At 40.2% G+C, this 20,851-nt stretch overlaps 2 protein-coding genes across 3 annotated transcripts in view; one reads left to right on the top strand and one right to left on the bottom strand.

The window, feature by feature from the left end:
- Window positions 1–20,851, top strand: part of LOC108436748 — an 87,261-nt gene that overhangs the window by 31,380 nt on the left and 35,030 nt on the right. The window lies entirely within an intron of this gene.
- Window positions 1–20,851, bottom strand: part of LOC108436746 — a 57,018-nt gene that overhangs the window by 22,761 nt on the left and 13,406 nt on the right. The window contains exons 1-2 of one of the 2 annotated variants that reach the window (XM_037541870.1): window positions 4,230–4,347; window positions 4,031–4,116 (exon numbers count right to left, since the gene is read on the bottom strand). In XM_037541870.1, coding sequence (XP_037397767.1) covers window positions 4,031–4,084 — 54 coding nt within the window. In that variant the 5' untranslated portion in view covers window positions 4,085–4,116; window positions 4,230–4,347. Of the gene's footprint in view, window positions 1–4,030; window positions 4,117–4,229; window positions 4,348–20,851 lie in introns of those variants that run through there. The other variant, XM_037541869.1, reaches the window with a different exon arrangement.

Consider the following 20,851-nt stretch of genomic DNA (forward strand, 5'->3'; position numbering starts at 1 on the left):
TTTAAATAACCAACTTTGATTTATCAGTCTACTCAGGCCTTAGCAGGAACTGCAGAGTTTATAAGGGAGCCACTTATTGAGCTCTGCTATAGAGTCTATGAAATGAGCATGAAAGTGCCCTTAACATAGTTAAACAAGTACTGATGGTGCTTCTTTTGAACATTGTATTTTTTAATCTAGTGGTTACATTTTCTAAAAGTACTCTACAAAAATCATATATTGATTTTTCAAAATGTAAAATGGACTGCATAAAGATACTTTGAAAAAACTGCTGTATTCCAAAGACGTATTTCCAATATTTGTATTCAGTTACATCCTAGACCAGTGGGTTAAAGCTCTCTCTGAAGACTAATATCACAATAATGATAAGCAACCATATATTGTACAGTCTTAGTGACTGGAGGTGGCCATCTCCTCACCGTTCCTGTGAAAATAAGCCCTATGCATTCTTTGGCCCAATTACAAACATAAAACATGTAACTGGTGTCTTAAAAACAATGGCATCCCCCAGAGGCTACTGACCCTCTGTAAAAGTGTTCACTGCATGCACATTGGTGGTATGTATGACTTTACTCTCCTTTTTTTAATATATATAACTTTTCTGGGGCCTAAAGCAGCCACAGGCAGTTTTAAAACACCAGAATGGTTTCTTATGAGACCTGTGGGCACATAAGAAAAGGGACAAGAGTGTAAAAAAGTGTGACCACATATCCATTGCTCAACTCTGTGCTAAACACTTTCCCTGAAGGGAGAAACATTAACTCTCAAATATGAAACCAATTCAACCAAGCTGAGAAAACTGGCTGTATATGCTACACATATAAATGTATGAAAAAGAATAAATGTACGCACAGCATGTTCACAAGAAAAAAAAGCAAGAAAGAAACCATGCTACATAAGAACGTCAGCTGTGATGTTCCAAGGACGTCCCATCATTATCTCCTGAGCATTCCTAACATACGTACCCTGAAGCTTAATCGTTTTTTCCCTAAACATGGTTGTCGGAAAGGGCAAACTGCATAAGGCCTGTTTACTGTGGCATTCTCAGAGACAAGCTCACTTTGTCAAAGCCCTGAATGATGACTGCCAGACCTTATATTGAAAGTCTGACATAAGTCTTCTGGGTTTTATATGTAATGTTGATAATGGTAGGATTGTGGAGAATCTGAGGAAGTGTCTTTGGGGACTTCATTTTGTCCTGCATGTGTCTCTCTACCATGAATGTGTTTTTTTTAATGTGTGAATAAGTCTCTGAATTACTTTGCCTACATCTTAATGATTAAATTAAGCAAAGATTTTGGAAAATCAGTGGAATTTCAGTCGTCCCTCCATCTCCCGAATGAATGGTTTTCAGCTTAAGTAGGAAATTCTTGGCAAAATAACAGCATTAACGTTTCAGATTAGACATTTCTGTGCTATTATTTTGAACCATGAGCTTCTTTTCATTTATTTGAATAAAAATGCAGTGAAAGCGGCAATGACAGTGTTCTATCAGCCACAAACATGTATTCACATTCGGCACACATACACAGCAATATCTGAGTAACATGTTGTCATTGGCTGAGAAAGAAGCAGAACCTGAAAGTGAATTCTGATTTTTTTTTTTTTTTTTTTTTAATTTCAGCATAATTTAATCTTTAAAATATATACCAAGTCTTTGAGAGTGGTGTGAGGTGAAATGCTATGTTCTAGAGTCACAATTGTTCACAATAGTAGTGATAGGATAGGAACTAGATGTCTGAAGGGTTTGATGGCTCACAAAAGGTTTTTACTGTGTCTGACACATTTCTTTAGTAGTCGTTTGGTAGGCTTTTTTTTTGTCTAAAAGATATTTTTCAATAAAAAAAATACTCATACTTCATTAGGATAGCAAATGAAAGTGCTATTTGTGATGTAGAGGTTTCTATCAGCACAACTGCAAAGAAATGTGATTCAGTAAGTTTTTGTACAGTGCACCTTTACATCAAATCACTGTGAATGACTGTTTACATCTCAGCGGCTGAATTATACATACAGTGTGTGTCAGTGGCTTGTGTCACATTTTAATTAATCATTTCCCTTTTTTTGGAAAAGTGACAACATTTTGTCTCTTTATACCTAGAAAAATAATTGAACACAATCTTCCAATTTGGGACAGTCACTCATTATTTTAAGGGGAATTACACAGATCTTTCAAAGCATCTCTTTATTTCAAGTGATGAGATGTAAACAAAGTGATCCAGAGTGGTTTGATGTGAAATGGTTTGTTGTAAAAAGAGTTGATAGGTCTTGATTTCTTTACAGTGGCAGCATTGAAAGTGACCAGTGAACCTACAAGTGACTTCTGATATTTATTTGTAATGTTGATCTTGGCAAAACAGTGGCCTATTTTGAAAAAAAATATTCTGAAAAAATATTCAATATACAATATATTTTTTAAAAGTATTCACTCGCCCATCCAAATCACTGAATTCAGGTGTTCCAATCACTTCCATGGCCACAGGTGTAGAAACCCAAGCACCTAGGCCTGCAGACTGCTTCTACAAACATTTGTGAAAGAATGGGTTGTGGTACCGTGGTACTGTGATAGGATGCCACCTGTGCAACAAGTCCAGTCATGAAATTTCCTCGGTACTAAATATTACACAGTCAACTGTCAGGGGGATTGACAACAACTCAGCCACAAAGTGGTTGGCCATGTAAAATGACAGAGTGGGGTCAGCGGTTGCTGAGGTGCATAGTGCGCAGAGGTCGGCAACTTTCTGCAGTGTCAATCGCTACAGACATCCAAACTTCATGTGGCATCCAGATTAGCTCAAGAACAGTGCATAGAGAGCTTCATGAAATGGGTTTTCCATGGCTGAACAGCTGCATCCAAGCCTTACATCACTAAGCACAATGCAAAGCATTGTACAGCGGTGTAAAGTGCCGCCACTGGACTCTAGAGCAGTAGCGATGTGTTCTCTGGAGTGACGAATCACACTTCTCCATCTGGCAATCCGATGGATGAGTCTGGGTTTGGCAGTTGCCAGGAGAACGGTACTTGTCTGCCTGCATTGTGCCAAGTGTAAAGTTTGGTGGAGGGGGAATTATGGTGTGGGGTTGTTTTTCAGGAGTTGGGCTTGGCCCCTTAGTTCCAGTGAAAGGAACTCGTAATCCTTCAGCAGACCAAGAGATTTTGGACAATTTCATGCTCCCAACTTTGTGGGAACACTTTGGGGATGGTCTCTTTCTGTTCCAACATGACTGCGCACCAGTGCACAAAGCAAGGTCCATAAAGACATGGATGACCAAGTTTGGTGTGGAAGAACTTGACTGGCCTACACAAAGTCCTGACCTAAACCTGATAGAACACCTTTGGGATGAATTAGAGCGGAGACTGCGAACCAGACCTTTTCGTCCAACATCAGTGACTGACCTCACAAATGTGCGTCTGGAAGAATGGTCATAAATTCCCATAAACACACTCCTAAACCTTGTGGAAAGCCTTCCCAGAAGAGTTGAAGCTGTTATAGCTGCAAAGGGTGGGCCGACATCAAATTAAGCCCAATGGATTAAGATTGGGATGTCACTCAATTTCATATCCATGAGAAGGCATATGAGCGAATACTTTTGGAAATATAGTGTATGTTCTTTGGGGACTATTTTGCTGCACCTTGTATCTCCAAAGTGACAACTTCACAGGAGAAGGAAAAAACATATTTTACTTTTAATGTTAGTCAATGGAATCAGAATTATTTTCAAATCATTTTGGACCATTTAATTTGGTCCATTCATCATAAAAATTATGTGGAATGTAAAGCGCAACAGGCATTTTCAAATTATGCCAAAAACAAAGAATTCCCAATTAATATGCTGGCAGGGACAGATGAGTTTTTGTGACAAATAACGTTGAGCTTTTATGTACTCAGGAAAAAATATCTCTGCTAGCACTGTTATCCCTTCCAGGCCATAGTGTTGACACTAGAGACTACGAAAAAAAGAAGTAAAGCCTTCTCTTAAAACTACAGTACAAACAGCCTGTCTAAAAACTCCTCTTCCTCTGCCTTACCTCAGTGATGTTTGGTGAGGACTGGCTGGAGAATCTCCAACTTCTAAATCCCATTAGGTTCGGATGAATCTCTATCACCTTTCCATCTGTCGATAAAAAACAACAGCAATGTCTTATTTCAGGATCCAAGGGCAAAAGTTGCAGTAGAAAGGATAGAAAACGCTCATGTTTGATCAGCCTTGGATGGAAAAGCACCTACTCTTCTGAGAAATTAGCACCACTCACTCACTCATGTCTTCAGCGAAGACATGGCTAAATTGTAGTTTCTCGACTTTTTTTGAATCCCTTTTTAAACCTGTGCTGTGCCGAGCCGGAGCTGTTACTTCTTCCCACCCGTATTCCGACAAGCCCCGCCTCCTGTGCTCCGATTGGCTAGAAGCTCTTGCTCAGGAGCAGTTATCCTAGGCTAGGATTGGCTAGTAAGGCATACTCAGGTAAAGTGACAACAAACAGTAAAATCCATCAAAACGCTGACCTGCAACATGAGTGATGTTCGTAATTTACGTTAGCGTTTAACTGCATTTCTGTGCCGAAGTGTTGTTATATAACTGAGTGCTGCATCTGCTTAAACTGAAATTCCACCCTTTCCTGCACAATCAAATCATTGAGATGTAAATCAAGTCATTCTGATGTGAAACTTCCAGTTTCTTTACACTGGTGGTAGGAAACAGGAGGCACAGTGTCTACAATGAAAACATAGAAAATTAAATGGCTGTCCAAATGACCAGTGAGCTTACACCTGTCTTCTGGGTTTTATATGTAATGTTGATTATGGTAGGATCGTGGTGAATCTGAAAAAGTTTCTTTTGGGACTATTTTGTCCTGCATGTGTCTCTCTACCATGAATGTGTTGTTTTTCTTTAAGTGTTTTAGACCAGAATTGTCTAATATCAAAATCATTGTAAACCATCTGAGCATCAGGCAGTGCATTCAGTACTGTTTTGGGTAGCTTCTACTGTATCTTTTAGATACATTAAACTCTTCAGATGTCTGGTTCCTCTAAGTTTGAGTGACACTTTTTAATCCCACAAATGGGGGGATCTCACCTCCACATTTAACCCATCCATGAGGTGAAACACCACATACACACTAGGGGGCAATGAGCACAATGGAGCGGTGGACAGCCCTATCCACAGCACCCAGGGAGCAATTGGGGGTTAGGTGTCTTGCTCAAGGACACCTCAGTCATGGACTGTCAGCACTGGGGATCGAACTGGCAACCTTCCGGTCACAGGGCCAGTTCCCTAACCTCCAGCCCATGACTGTCCCTTTCGCCATTCACTGTTCACCTTTGGGAATAATTCTGACTATCTAAGCTTCTCTAAAATGGTGCATTTCACTTCATGCCACTCTGAATGACTTTGCCTACATCTTAATGATTTGATTAAGCAAGGATTTAGAAAAATCAGTGGAATTCCAGTCATCCCTCCATCTCCCTAATAAATGGCTTTCAGCTTAAGTAGGAAATTCTTGGTAAAATAACAGCATTAACATTTCAGATTAGACATTTCTGTGCTATTATTTTGAATCATGAGCTTCTTTTCATTTATTTGAATAAAAATGCAGTGAAAGCGGCAATGACAGTGTCCTATCAGCCACAAACATGTTTTCACATTCGGCACACATACACGGCAATATCTGAGTAACATGTTGTCATTGGCTGAGAAAGAAGCAGAACCTGAAAGTGAATTCTGATTTTTCTTTTTTCAAAATTTCTGAATAATTGAATCTTTAAGATATAAACAATGTCAGAGTGGTGTGAGGTGAAATGCTATGTTCAAGAGTCACAATTAAAAGTCATAATTGTTCACAATGGTAGTGATAGGATAGGAACTAGATGTCTGAAGGGTTTGATGGCTCACAAAAGGTTTTTACTGTGTCTGACACATTTCTTTAGTAGTAGTTTGATAGGCCTAAAAGGTATTTTTCAATAAAAAAATACTCATGCTTCATTAGGATAGCAAATGAAAGTGCTATTTGTGATGTAGATGTTTCTATCAGCACAACTGCAAAGAAATGTGATTCAGTAAGTTTTTGTACAGTGCACCTTCACATCAAATCACTGTGAATGACTGTTTACATCTCAGCGGCTGAATTAGACAGACATGTTGGTATAATTCCCCTTCAGGGCTTCACTTCATCGGAACTTACTCTAAGGCTACGTTTACACAGCAGGTAAAAAGTGGCCCAAATCTGATTTTCTCATCAAATACGATTTTTTTGTTTGGCTGTTCAAATAATCTTTTAAATGTGACCTGTCTGCGACATCAGTCTGAACAGATCAGCTCCTAAACTGACCCGCATACGCAAAAGGTAATGCTTCACTAGGAGGCTCGGCCAGAGGTAAACAGCTCCCGGAGCTTTCAGTGTCGTCTTCGCCAGCATCACAGGAGCGATTATGAAGTTCCAGTGGTTGACAGATGGACTCATAGTCCGCAGTGTGTTCGAGTTCACTGTAAAAAGGCGCGTTATTCGGTCACGGCTGCTTTGGTTTGTGTCCGCAGATTGAATTTCGTCATGAATTTCTTCTATTTTTTGGCGCAGAAACATCAGCCTAAATATTTTTGAGTCTCAGCAGTGCAAAATTATGAAGAATGTCGAGTTGGACTGATATAAAAGTCGCATGAATTCCGATCTGGCTGTTCAGACTGAGTCGCATTGCCGCGGATCGGATACGTTTTACCACACGTTTTTTGCCGGTCACACGTCTGTGTCACATATGAGGGGAAAAATTGGATTTGGGCCACTTATACCTTGTGTAAACAAGGCCACATTTGGCCTTGATGTACAGCGTTGACTCAGGGTGAGTCTGACTGCCTCAACTGAGCTACAGGTCCACCAAATATGGGCCAAATAAATTAACCATATGCTCACCTTATATGGGACATGTCTGGCCCAAATCAGGGCCAAAGGACTTAAGCTCAGCTTCACCTTATATAGGCCAGACGTCACATGTTGTGGACCAGATCCGGGCCAAATTAAATTTACCATACACTCACCTTACATGGGCCAAGTCAGGGCCAAAGAACTTAACCTCAGCTTCACTTAAAACGGGTCAGATGTGTGCCAGATCAGGGCCATACCATACACTTATCCTACATATGCCAGATGAAAGTACCATGTTATGGGCTGTACATCAATCAGGCACCGCAGCCGGCATTTTTTATGGTTGAGTCAATGTTGTGAATCAAGGTTAAATCACCTTTTAATTTTGGTTTCGTTTTCAAAAGTAAATCAGTGTAAGTGGACATAGCTGAACAACAGTTTGCTGCAGTTTTCAGAACATGATGTGCATTATCATGTATTAAGCCAGTATGTGTTGTATTACTTTGTAAAAGTCACAGATTCTTAAAGCTCACCTGTATGTCTGCATGAATTTCAATGACAAAACTAGAAATCATTTGGAAACAACAGCTTTAATTCTCTTACAAAAATATACAGAACTTGCACAGACAAAATGGGTGGAATAGCAAGTATATAGGTTACCATATACCAATAAACAGTTAAATAGGATAAATACAAAATAAAAGAAAAATCAAGTGTGCAAATTAAGTCTGCAGTACACCATTGTGCTTGATTATGTGTATACACTCATTGGCCACTTTATGTACAGCTACCTTGGATTTAAACTCATTGTCCATTTTATCAGCTCCACTTACTATATAGGAGCACTTTGTAGTTCTACAATTACAGACTATTCCATCTGTTTCTCTGCATGCTTTCTTACCCTGTTCTTCAATGGTCATGACCCCCACAGAGCAGGCATTGTTTGGGGAGTGGATCACTCTCAGCACTGCAGTGACGCTGACATAGTAACATGTGTGGTGTTGCACACCATAGTGTGTTACTTGAGTCTTTAAACATTTAAGTGTATCTGCTGGACTGAGAATATATTTCCAGCCATCAGTGTCCTGTAGGCACTGATGAAGGACTAGAAAATAACAAAGTGGGCAGTAACAGATGAGGTTACATTTCTAGCTTTACCTCTAAAAGGACTAACAATGTAGGTATGTAATTGGACACAGTGGAGTGGACACAGTGTTTTAAAACTCCAGCAGCACTGCTGTGTCTGGTCTAGTTGTACCAATACAACCCTCAATAACATACTACTACCATGTCATTATCATTGCAGTGCTGAGAAGGAAATCACCTCCCAAATGATACCTATTCTGTGGTCCTGTGAACTAATGGAGTAAACAAATTATGCTGTGAAACAGATGGACTACGATTTCTAATACGTTGTGTGCACAGAATATAATCCTCTGCTCCTAGTGACCACCTAAAGCAGCCTCCTTTTCACCAGTTTACCCGTTCCACCTTAAATGGTGCAGCAGGTCTCCCAAGTAGAAAATCACTTCCTGATCTCCCTCTGTAGTTTGCGCCACAGCAACACAGTGACGCGATCATTTGCTAACAGGCTTAACTAGTTGAATTAATTTAGGTGTATAAGAAGTGTCCAGTGAGTGTATACATAGAACATGTGTGAGAGAGAGGCAGACAGAGAATGTACATCTGATCTCTACCCTTCAATGTTAGAAATACTCAGCACTTAACACATGTGGAGGTCTCTGGTCAATTGTATTGTCACCGCCAGCTTATGGTTGTGGATTCTTCGAAGCTGCATCTAAAACAAAAAAAAAAAAGCAAAATTAATAATAAACACTCATGAGATAAATGAGAATTAGCTCATAAATTACCCTAAAAGAACAGCAGCCAGCACAAAAAAGCAAAGCAGGTGAGCCGTTGTTTCAAATACATTACGCTAGCAATTATCTTAATATACATAAAGAAATACGTACTAACAATCCAAAGAGCGACACTACAAATATTACTATAAATAAAAGTACCTGGGACAAGCTGTAAGTCCTTATCAGACAAAAACCAGAAGCAGTAGATGAATGGCTGTAGGAAAATAACATGTTTAATAAAGGTTAAAAAGTACTATAATAAATAATTGAAACAGATACAGACATATTTATGTTGACTACCTACATTTGCATAAGCAAACAACCCTCTCAAATACAGTAGATATTGCTTCCAAACCTGAGAAATGCTGGTTTATGCAGACAGGGTTTTATCCTATCTCTCATGGTAGGCCAGGAGCAGCAGGGTGGACAAAGTACACAACTTCTCTACAAGAGTAAAAGCAGAAATGCTATTAGTGAAATATTACTTAATGTTTTTATTAAAAGTATTCAATCAACATTTGTACCAATTTCTTAATTACTTGTGTATCAGAAGTAATAACTGGAAGTTATTATAGAAGTCTATCATTATAATAATTATTATTAAAGTAGAAAGGGGCATGAGGGAGGGTGAAAGAATGTGAATTAAACAACTTTAGTGTGACTGACCTCTAGTCAGTAATACCCTGTTTTCTTGTGCTACAATAAATATTCTTAATCCCCTTACCATATATACATTGATATTTTCATAAAGTGGATGCTCAAACACCAAGTCATACAACAAATGCTGAATTCCAAAATTAACCTGACCTTAATTGTTTCAGATATATGAATTTAAGCATGTAAACCGAAGGGCAGCACCAAATACCTTAGTTTAATACCAGCACCAGTCACTTGACGTCTCTCCCTCAGATTTCTGTTTTATCCTCTAAACAGTCCTCCAGCACAGCTGTTAGCTAGCTAGCTATTTTAGCTGGTTGCTAACATTAGCTAAACTTGAGCTGACATATAGCAATTCCAAGTTATTTCCTTTACAATTTGACAATTTTGACAATTAACTTTTAAAAGTAAAATTTTATTGCCATTAAAATCGCTTTTTGTGAGAGCAAAAAAATTTAAATAGTGACTTGCTACCTTAGAATAGCAGACACCAGTTAACTAGCTAGCTAACTGTTAGCAATTGATGCTTATTTTCGTTTTAACATATAAACAGTCCAGCATTAACAAATTAGCTATGGGACTACATTCGAGTAAATGTCTGATTGAAAATTGTTGGTACCTCAAATAAACTAAGCATTACTCACCAAATGCATTTTGATGCCTCCTGAAGTTTCCAGCTCTGAGCGCCGTTCTCGCCCGTTGAACGTTGATGACTCATTCAGCGCATGCGCACTCGGCCCGCTTCAAAAGAGGTGAAGTCTAGCTGCCTAAATACAGGTGGGCTTGGAAACATTTTTAAATTTTAACGTGGCAAGTCAGGTACATACCAAAAGAGTGCCAGAGGAATTCAGTTCACCTCGGGACCCCAAAAATGGATGACATGGTCATGTTATACAGACCACAACAATTTATCACAGGTCCACTTTAGATGGGTTAAACACCCAAACAATTTAGCAGATCTGCATTACTCGCACATCACCCCTAATCCTCATCCTGCCTCAAACCACCTATAATTAGAGCTGTTCTACATAGTAATAGTCAAATACTGCGTTTGCCAATTATTTCAATTTATTAACTAGGCAGTTAATAATTATCGTTAATAATTAATTATAATAATTAGCCGTTAATTTCATCCTAACTTATTTGACCTACAATCTGTATAAATGAAAGTCATTGTATAAAAATGATTTTTGAAATGGAACTTCAAAGTTGACAGAGAGGATGATCTAATTTCCTCTGTGTGAGGGTACCTTGACAGCAAAAATATCACCTTTCATTTTCATCATGGATGTCAGGATAATAAGCAGTGTGAGGTAAGCATGTACAGTCTGTAGTGAGGCTACACATTCTGGGTTTACTCATTGCCAAAAACATAAGCTGTGCTTTCAGTGTTACCCATCTGTTCATACCAGGAACAGCTGTCCAGAGAGGAGAAAGTCTACTCCTTCTCAAATGTCAGAAAACTAGTAGGTCTGCATCCAGGGGAGGACAATGCAGATCCTAATTGTGACCCTCCCACTGACACTTCAGATGACTTTCAGTCAGTTTAAGTCTTTTGATTCTGTTGCACCCTTGGATAAAACAGTCATATTTCAAAGCTTGCACGAGATTCAGAAATCAGACAGCTTGTTTTATACAATAGTCACTATAGCCAGAGGTGTCATGTTAAGAGCCATGATCAACAGTGGCTCCATGGCATGCACACTGAGTGAGTCTGCTGAGTCACGTCTTCTACAGCAAAATCCTGATATGGAGAGACATTCTGCTGATGACATCATCATAATTGGATGTGGTGGACAAAGTGTTATTCCAAAAGCTCTGTACAATGTGGAATTGACTGTATATGATGGCAGGATGCTCATACCAGTACTTGTAGTCCCTGGTCAAACTGATGAAATGATACTGGGCAGCAATGCCATTAAGGCACCCATACAGTTTATGCGGAAGTCAGATGGCTACTGCCAGATAATGTCAGAGCCCAGTGGTGTTGGAGATGATGATTTTCATCGATTTCTTTCTCTCATTTCTAGCGCTAAAAAGTGGAGAGGCAAGTTGGTATCTGACAAAGTTGGGACATTAAGGTTAAAGCAGTGCATCTCATTACATTCGCAATGTGAACATCTCATTTGTCACGCATCCCTCAGGCTCTCACTCTCACTCTGACTCCATCTCCCAGAATCCTCAGGGAGATCACATGACTCCTCCGACCTCTGAACTGCCTTCATGCTCCACTCAATGCTCTCATGCTCCAGAATACTAATTTGGTTCACCTGTTTCATAGGTCATGTGATATCTTTAGTTTATAAGCCCGGATTTTAGCACTGTAAGGTTGCGAAGTATTGTATCATTTTTGACCTACTTTGATTTGCTGTTTCTGACCATTTTGCCTGTTTTTCCCAACTGTCTTTTGCCTATCCCTTTGGATTGTCTGTCTTTTGATCACTCACAGTTTTTTGACTCTTTGGACTGTCTTCTGGAACTTGCCCTTTTGGATTGTTCTGCAGATTGTTATGTTTTGGATATGTTTTGGTTGTATATTTTGGTTTTGACCAATGCCTGCTTTGTGCCTACAAGCCTGTTTTACGTTTGCCTCAGTAAAGCCTTTCTTGATCATTTTTACCGCAAACATCTGATTCTGTGCTGTTACATCGTTTGGGGCAAACTGCCAGAGTCAACAACCATATCAGTGGGCAACACTGTGATTGTTGAACCAACCCAATCAAGAAGACCGACTTCTGCAACTCATTAAAAGGTATGAATACATTTTTTCATGGCACAAGATGGACTGTGGAGAAGCCACTGACTTTGTGCATAAGATACATCTCGTAGATGACAAGTCATTTCGCCTTCCCTATCACTGAGTGCCACCAAGCCAGTATGAGAAATTAAGAACAGCTCTCAATGAGATGGAAGAGAAGGGCATCATTAGAAAAATCTCACAGTGAGTATGCGTCACCTTTAGTCCTTGTATGGAAGAAAAGCAGTGATCTGCGCATCTGTACTGACTTCAAGTGGCTTAACACAAGGACAGTAAAAGATGCCCTTGCTGCTTTTGGAGGCAATATTTTCTTTTCCACTATGGACTGGACTGTTTTTTATAATGTGCCACTATATGAAGAGCACAAGACGTACACAGCTTTCTCCTCACCCTTTGGCCTCCATGAATACAATTGGATACCTCAGGGCCTGTCGAACAGTCCAGCGACATTCATGAGAATGACGTTAGCTATTTTTGGAGATAAGAATTTCACCAGTGTTGTATGCTATTTGGGTGACCTCATGGTTTTTGCACACATGGAACAGCTGGCTTTGGAGTGTTTATTAATGGTCTTCTCTCGCCTCAAGAATCACAACCCCAAGTTGACACCAAAGAAGTGCAACTTTCTGAAGAGATCTGTAAGATTTCTTGGCCATGTGCTTTTTGGGCATGATCCTTCACAAGAGGAAGACTGTTGCTCCTGCAAATCTTTCAGCAGATCACTGGACCTCAGAGTGTCAAATTGCTTTTGACACCGTAAAGCATGACCTTATGCACAGTGTCACCTTGGCCCATTATGATTTCAATAAGGCTTTCATTCTGGCTGGTAAAGTAACCTTTGATGGGACTGGTGCAGTTCTTTCCCAGGTTCCACCTGAACTAGTTGCAACACCCATGGCTTTTGCCAGCAAAATGCTGTCCTCGTCCCAATTGAACTACCCAGCTCACAAGCTAGAATTCTTAGCTTTGAAGTGGGCTATTTGTGAAAAATTCTGCCACTGGTTAAAAGGAAGGCATTTCACTGCATGGTCTGACATCAACCCTTTGACTTATTTTCTAACAAAACCCAAGTTGGATGCATGTGAACAAAGATGGGTGCCCAAGTTTGCAGCTTATGATTTTGATTTGAAGTATGTAACAGGGGCTAAAAATACTGTTTCTGATGCTTTAAGCCGTGAAACGTTTGTCCAGTCCTGCATAAGCCATCATCTCTGGAAAGAGCCCTACACATCTCTTTTGGGTGAGGTCAATGGAATTAGCAAAGGTACTGTGCGAGACGCTTTCTGCCTTACTACCATTTACAGCATTTAGCAGACGCTCTTATCCAGAGCGACTTACAAGAAGTGCTTTGTCTATCTAGAGAAAGTACTACCAACTGCTTAGTTGTTGAGAGCCAAGTTACAACTGAGGGTGATGCAGCTTTGGTGCAAGATTTCTTCCACCCTTCAGGTGGCTCTATTAGTGTTAAAGTGTCACCAGCTCTGGACACTCATTGCAATGGTGGTGTTTCCCAACTGTCCTGTGTTGTCTAGCATCACTCCAGAATGATCCATCTATTGTTTTTCCATGCAGTCAATTGTTAAACCTGCAAGAGCAAGATGCTACAGTCAGCAGCATGCCATATTATGTACAGAGATGTAGGAAACCTACTAGACGTGAGAGATAGACAGAATCTGCTTGTGTACTTAGACTTCTTAAGCACTGGAAAAAACAGAAGATCAGGAATGGTTTACTGTACAGAGTAAAGAGGCATCGTCATCTAAACAGGAAAGTCTTCCAATTTGTCATCCCAGAGTCCCTGAAAAAGCAAGTTCTCCATGGTGTGCATGATGTGGCTGGTCATCAGGGATGTGCAAGAACTCTCTCTCTGGCCTGTGAAAGGTTCTTCTGGACAGGCATGAACACAGATGTCACGTATTATGTGAAGCACTGTCAAAGATGCATATTGGGGAAGACCCCTAAACCAGAAGCTCATGCCCCTCTTGAGAACATTCACGCCTCAGAGCCGATGGAACTGGTATGCATCGATTTTTGGACTGTGGAGTTGAGTGACAAAAAACACATTGATGTCCTTGTCGTTACTGATCATTCTTTGAAAATGTCACATGTTTTCCCTTGTAGAAATCAATCAGCCAAGCAAGTTACACCGCTTGTGGAATGACTTTTTCTGTATTTATGGATTCTCCAAAAGGATCTATTCAGATAAAGGAGCTAACTTTGAGAGCTGCTCATTAAGAATCTACTTGAGATGGCATGTGTACATAAATCCCACATGACCCCATCGCACCCCATGGGCAATGGGATCACTGAGCGCTTCAACAGAACTCTTGGAAGTATGATAAGAGCTCTACCTCTACCTTAGCTCTAGTCCAAATGGCCCTAGATGCTGCAAACATTGACATTCTACAGTAATTGCACAGTACATGAGACAACAAGTTTTGCTCCTTTTTTTTCTGATGTTTGGACGAGTTCCTCTTCTACCTATAGATGTCATGTTCCAACATGTCCTTGAGAATGATAGCGTTGTCAGCCATCGTGAGTTAGTTCAGCATCTGAAAAGAAATCTATCAAAAGCTGCACAAATTGCTCAAAAGCATGCTCTTGGTGAACAGGATCGTCATGCCAAACTTTACAACTGCAAAGTTAGGGGCTCACCTTTGGCTGTGGGTGATCGAGTATTGTTGGCTAATCGAGGTGAAAAAGGCAAGAAGAAGATCGCTGACAAGCGAGATCCGACTCCATTTGATGTGTCAGTGAGGCCCAAGATCATTGTCTACCGAATCAAAGACATCTATACGGGCAAAAAGAAAGTTGTGCATAGGAACTTGTTGTTTGGCCCATGCAGTCGACTGATCGTCATGAAGACCCTGTGAATCAGAACACCACACAGGCTGACAATTTCTGAGAAATGTCAGACCAGAGAATTGTGAATAATGCTTCACCAGTTATGGGCTCTGTTATAGGCTTTATTAAACATGTGCTATTGATCTGGTTATTTTACTTGGATTAGTTCCTGCAGTTTTGTTTATAGGCTGGAACCTTAAGGACTTGTACATTTTAAAATCTTTTTTACCACTATGCCCTAGGGAGCAAAGTATTGTGAAATTGTGTGAGGTGTAAATGGCATCTCTTTTTGTCTGTGATGGGTGTGGGACCTGGTACTGTCCCATGCTTACACACGTCCCAGAGAAAAAATGTCAGTATTGACATTTCCACACCAGTGTTCTAGACACATGGTTTCATTTGCCTTTTTTTTCATTTCTTATTTCTTCCTTGTACTACATACTGCCTTCCCATTTTAGCAGAATTTAGCAGGATTTCAGGGGGGATGTATGCAACAGTGTACAATAGCTATATTAATGTTGTTATAAATGTTATAAATAACTTTGTAAAGTGTTGTAATATTTCACATTTGTGCCTACTGTCTTGAAGTACATGTTATAGAGACCAGTATACCCATAAACCATATATAAACTTATAAACCAGAACTTAACTGTGCTCACGTTAGCCTGTTTCTTTAGGTGTATGCTGGTTGAAGCATGAACATTGACTTATACTGTGGTTACCATACTCATTACAGGTATTTTCTATTCATGTTTTAATGTGATTTAGAACAGTATTAATGAGCACAGCAATGCTAGCTGGTTTAAGTAGCTGTTTCTTGCACCATGTGGTCTGGATGCCATATTTTGTGTTTGCCAAGAGATGACATTATTTCGTATTTTACTTTTTATTGTTGTTCCACTAATAAAAAAAGGATGATGTAGCTATAAAATATAATTCATATTGAAACTGTAACAGTTGACCCTAATGGAAATGTAAAATGTAGACTTGTGTAAATCAAAAAAATTAACATAATATGGAAACAAGCACTTTCACCACTATACGATCATAGCAATTTGTAAAGGTAGTTGTATTCAAAAAACCCACCATGAAAAACAGGCAAAGAAGACTGTGTACCCTGCCCTGGATAGGGCCACCGGGACTTACCTCTGGAGCCAGGCCTGGGGGTAGTGTCCCCTGGCGAGCGCCTGGTGGCCGGGTAGCCCATGTAAGCCGGTTGGGCTCAGGATCTGAAAAGGGTTGGCATCTGGAAAGGGTCCCGCTTACACACTCCATAGTCTTACTGGGGGACTTCAATGCTCATGTTGGCAATGACGACCAGGTTCCCTGAGATATCTTGTGGGAGGTCCTCTGGGAGTATGGGGTACCGGGGCTACTACTCCAGGCCATTCGATCTCTGTACTCCCAGAGTGAGACCCTTTCAGTATTAGCGTTGGGCTCCGGCAGGGTTGTTCCCTGTCTTCACTCCTGTTCATGATATTCGTGGACAGGGTGTCAAGGCATAGCCAAGGTCAGGAGGGCATTATGTGTGGAGGCCAGAGGGTGGCATCTCTGCTATTTGCAGATGATGTTCTTTTGGCTGAATCACATGGATGCCTCCAGCGCTCACTGGAGCGGTTTGCACCTGAGTGTGAAGCGGTTGGTATGCGGATCAGCACCTCGAAATCTGAGTCCAGGGTCTTAGCCTGGAAAAGGATGGCATGCCCACTCCAGGTAAGGGGAAAGGACTTGCCCCAGGTGGAGGAGTTTAAATATCTCGGGGTATTGTTCACGAGTGATGGGAAGAGGGATCATGAGATCAGCCGCAGGCTGGGACAGGCGGCAGCAGTAATGCAGTCACTGTACCGGACTGTAGTGGTGAAGAGAGAGCTGAGCCATAAGGCAAAGCTCTCTGCTTACCGGTTGGTCTACATCCTGACCCTCACCTATGGTCATGAGCTGTAGATAATGACCGAAAGAATGAGATTGTGAATACAAATGGCGGAAATGAACTTTCTTCACAGGGTGGCGGGCTACACTTTTTTTGATAGGGTGAGGAGCTCAGCCATCCGGGAGCTTGGAGTAGAGCCTCTACTCCTCTGCATTGAGAGGAGCCAGCTGAGGTGGTTCGGGCATCTGATTCGGATGCCCCCTGGATGCCTCCCGGTGGTGGTGTACCAGGCACGGCCTACCAGGATAAGGCCCCAGGGTCATCCTAGGACGCGCTGGAGAGGGTCATCTGGGATTCTCTGCTCTCCCAACTGCTACCGCGACCCTACCTGGATTAAGCAGTTAACGACGACGATGATGATGATGATGATGATTAGTTGTATTATTTTCATGAATTTATATCTCTCATGTCATTGGCTTATCTTGGAGATACATTTAGATCAATGTATTCTTTGGGCGGTAGAGTGTTTGCATGCTGCTGTGTTGTATGCTGGCCGAAGCATGAGCATGAGGCTGAAACTGTGGTTGCCATACTTGTTACAAGAGGCAAATAAAACTGCATGTCCATCATTGACCAGGGTGAACGAACACCCGATAAGAAGGGTAATACCCGATAATTGTGTCTGTGTGGAGCCAGGTGCACAGTGTAGATGGACTGACGCAGTCACTGCTGTCATAAAGACTTATTTAGCATTTAAATCATTTTTTTTCCTTCACTTTTTTTTTTTACTTGTTTGTGATATACTGAGTCTCACTCGTGAAATTTTGCAAATTTTTGGTGTTTTGGAGATCCATATGATGTTGCAGCTTGACAGCCCTGTTCTGGGAAACAGCCAAACAAAAAAGAAATTCGGATTTGGTGAGAAAATCAGATTTGGGCCACATACAGTATGAACTACTAGTCAATTACAACTCTGAGGCGAAGACTCTCAGAATACAGGTGGGAAAATTTTCCCTCCCAGTTGCTTTACTTTCTTACAAAAAGCAGTGCTGCAACACTGAGGCTTTCCTTTTCCTGCAAAAGAAGGTTTGTAACGGGAGCTCTCACAGTCTGGTTGGCAGTTTTCATCTGGCAGGTGTAAATTATTCAGAAGGACAGCATTTGCCAGTTGATGCAGGCGTACTGTGTTCAATTTAGTGAGGAGGAACAGAACATTTTCAGAGCTTGAGTTGATGTCAGAGAATACTGCAGCAAGTGGAAATACCACACCCCTGCATTTACCCATATATAGCCACAGCTCTGTGGAAAACAACATTTGAGCAAAATGGAAGATGTTTAGCTTCCAGCTATACATGTTCCGCTTACATTACATTAAGCTACTTTATGTTTGGCCTGCAGGGAGATAGAAAACAAACAATTGCAAACTTCACTTTGGTATATAGAACACTGTATTGAATTAGGTCAAACTGTATATAGTATATAACTTTACAACTTTTACTTTAAAATTTTATATACAGTAAAAAATAAGTGTTTAGACCTTACATGGATTATATTGTTATCTATTTAAACCCCAGGCATTGATCAAAATAGCAATAAGCTAAATATATATATAAAATAATAATTTATAGGATACTTTCTATGGCTGTCCCAAACCCTAACCCCAAATTTCAACTTGTGAAACACCCCTGCATTTTAGAGCAGCAAGTGAGGCTGCATCTCTGTCCCTCATGGCCACATGGTGAGCAGTTATATCCCACTATTTAAAAGTAAATGTAAGAATTGTTATTACCAAAACACATTTTCTGCAATTAACTTTGTTGAGTTTTAATAAAAAATATTGCTTTTATGTGTGTACAACTGTTCAAAGATTTTTTGCGTTTTTAAGTTTTTGCTAAAATCTGACTCACTCAGAGCAAAGGCTTTTACTCTAAAGTTCGCTTGAGTTTAAAGCACAAAATGTATCTTCAACTCTGACTTTGAACCAGCTGGTACGCTGATCCATATATCAGGCTAATGCATGATGGCTTCTTATACATCTGCCTGACTGAAATAATTAAAATATGGTGCAACTTTGTCAATAATCTTTGGCTGGCATCAATCAATCTTAACTCAGATATTGAAAAACATTCCATAATAATTGTGTGTCAGTATAAAAATCAATGTCATTAAACCGCTATGTACTGTAATTTCATTGGCATAATAGACAAGTCCTCCATGGCCATGCCCAACAAAGGGTTTAAACAGGCATTAAATCCATACGCAGTGAGGCAGACTTTTAAATGGGCGTCTATTTAATGACAGATTATTTGCACTGGGGCCACCCATGCACTTTAAACAAATACCCATGCAAAGCCAAGCCCAGAACGCAGTGCAAACGGATTAATTCCCTACCCCCACCCCCCACCCCCAATATCCACAGTGAAACAACTCATCATTTTCACTTTCGCTGAAGCACCAAAATACCCAGTGGGAGAGCAGAGTGGGGAACCATAAGCAATTCTACTGAAATTGAAAATTATGCATTCATTGCCCTTGTTTTTCTGCTGGTTCTGCTTTATCTGTGTTTAACCAGCGAGGGGAATTGGATAAACAGCGCTCTCTCTCTCTCAGTATAATGTGACAGTATTAGACCTGGTGCTCTGTGCTCCCTGACTGTCATCACAGGAGGCCGAACAGTCCGTGCTCTTGGTCTTGACCTTCCAGTTCATATGGAAAAGAGGCTCAGTACTGCGCAGGTATTGCAGCCCAGACGCTATCAGCCAGCAACTGACTAGTCAAGGAGATATCAGTGCAGTTTATGATCTGTTGCCAAGGGGACCTTTTTTTCTTTCTGCACTAAAAGAGCATTTTGTTCCTGTTCCAAAACCGTCAACACACCTGTTAGTAACTCAGGAGAATTCCCTCTCTGGCTAAGACTATCAGCCGTCAAGGACGCTTCTGTGTCTGAATTGTCGTGGCTTTGTAGCAAGTGGTAATTAGGCCCACCTCAGAAATGAAATGATGTTTGCCTTTAATCTAAATTACTCAGCATTAGCTGCATCAGTATGCACCACCCTGCATCTGGCTTCTGCCAAAGTGTCTTCCAGGTTTATTGGAATGCTTTTAACCCTTAAGTTATTATGCTTATTTTGCTATATTTTCAGTTAATAGCTGTATGCAGACGTTTGAACAGCCCTGGTCAAATTACGTGCTTTGTTGATTTTCTAAGAGAAATAAGTTATCACACAAAGAACAGCATTTTTCTGCCAATTGTAGTGCACAGTTTATAATGAGTTTAACATATTTGAAAAAAATAACACAATATAAAATGTGCTGTAACCTCTGCACAGACCACTTTTATATTTTTATGTTATGTGCTTTATTTAACAAGTAAACAGTAATTGTGCATTAAAGGGTATAGAAGTGTGTTTTCTGTAGAGGATGTAATAACGTATATTCATTTAGAAGTATAATCAAATGTGATTAGACCAGAGTGTTCAAACGTTCACATATGACTGTACATCACATTTGCATTCCATTCACAGTCTTTGTCAACAGGATCTTATCTGCACTTTAAGCTTTTTGTTTTTAATGTCAAGAAATGGCAAAAATGTGAATGATTTTATTTTCTGCAAAACAAGACCATAATAACTTTTATATCATATTAAAATACCTCCCCTTCTACTTATAAATAGGTAAGATAGAATGGAATGGCTTTGGTTGTTTGAATGAGCTAAGAGTAAGAAATTTTGAATACAAATGACACTACGTCACTGGCAATAACATCTGATGTTTAAGACTAGCCAGTTTTATTTATCTTCACATTCTTTTTGGGTGACACATGCTAAACATCATACTTAAAAAGCTGCATATTGTGATTTTGTTGGACTGGTGCAATGACAATAAACAGCATTCCATCCCATCAGAAACACAGAGTTATTACAGTGAAATAAAGACATGACTTTGATGCTACCCTCTATATGGGGCTCTATGTAGAATCAAAAACACATTTATTTCACTTTTGC

The sequence above is a fragment of the Pygocentrus nattereri genome, chromosome 10 (assembly GCF_015220715.1).
Source record: "Pygocentrus nattereri isolate fPygNat1 chromosome 10, fPygNat1.pri, whole genome shotgun sequence".
NCBI classification, from domain to species: Eukaryota; Metazoa; Chordata; class Actinopteri; order Characiformes; family Serrasalmidae; genus Pygocentrus; species Pygocentrus nattereri.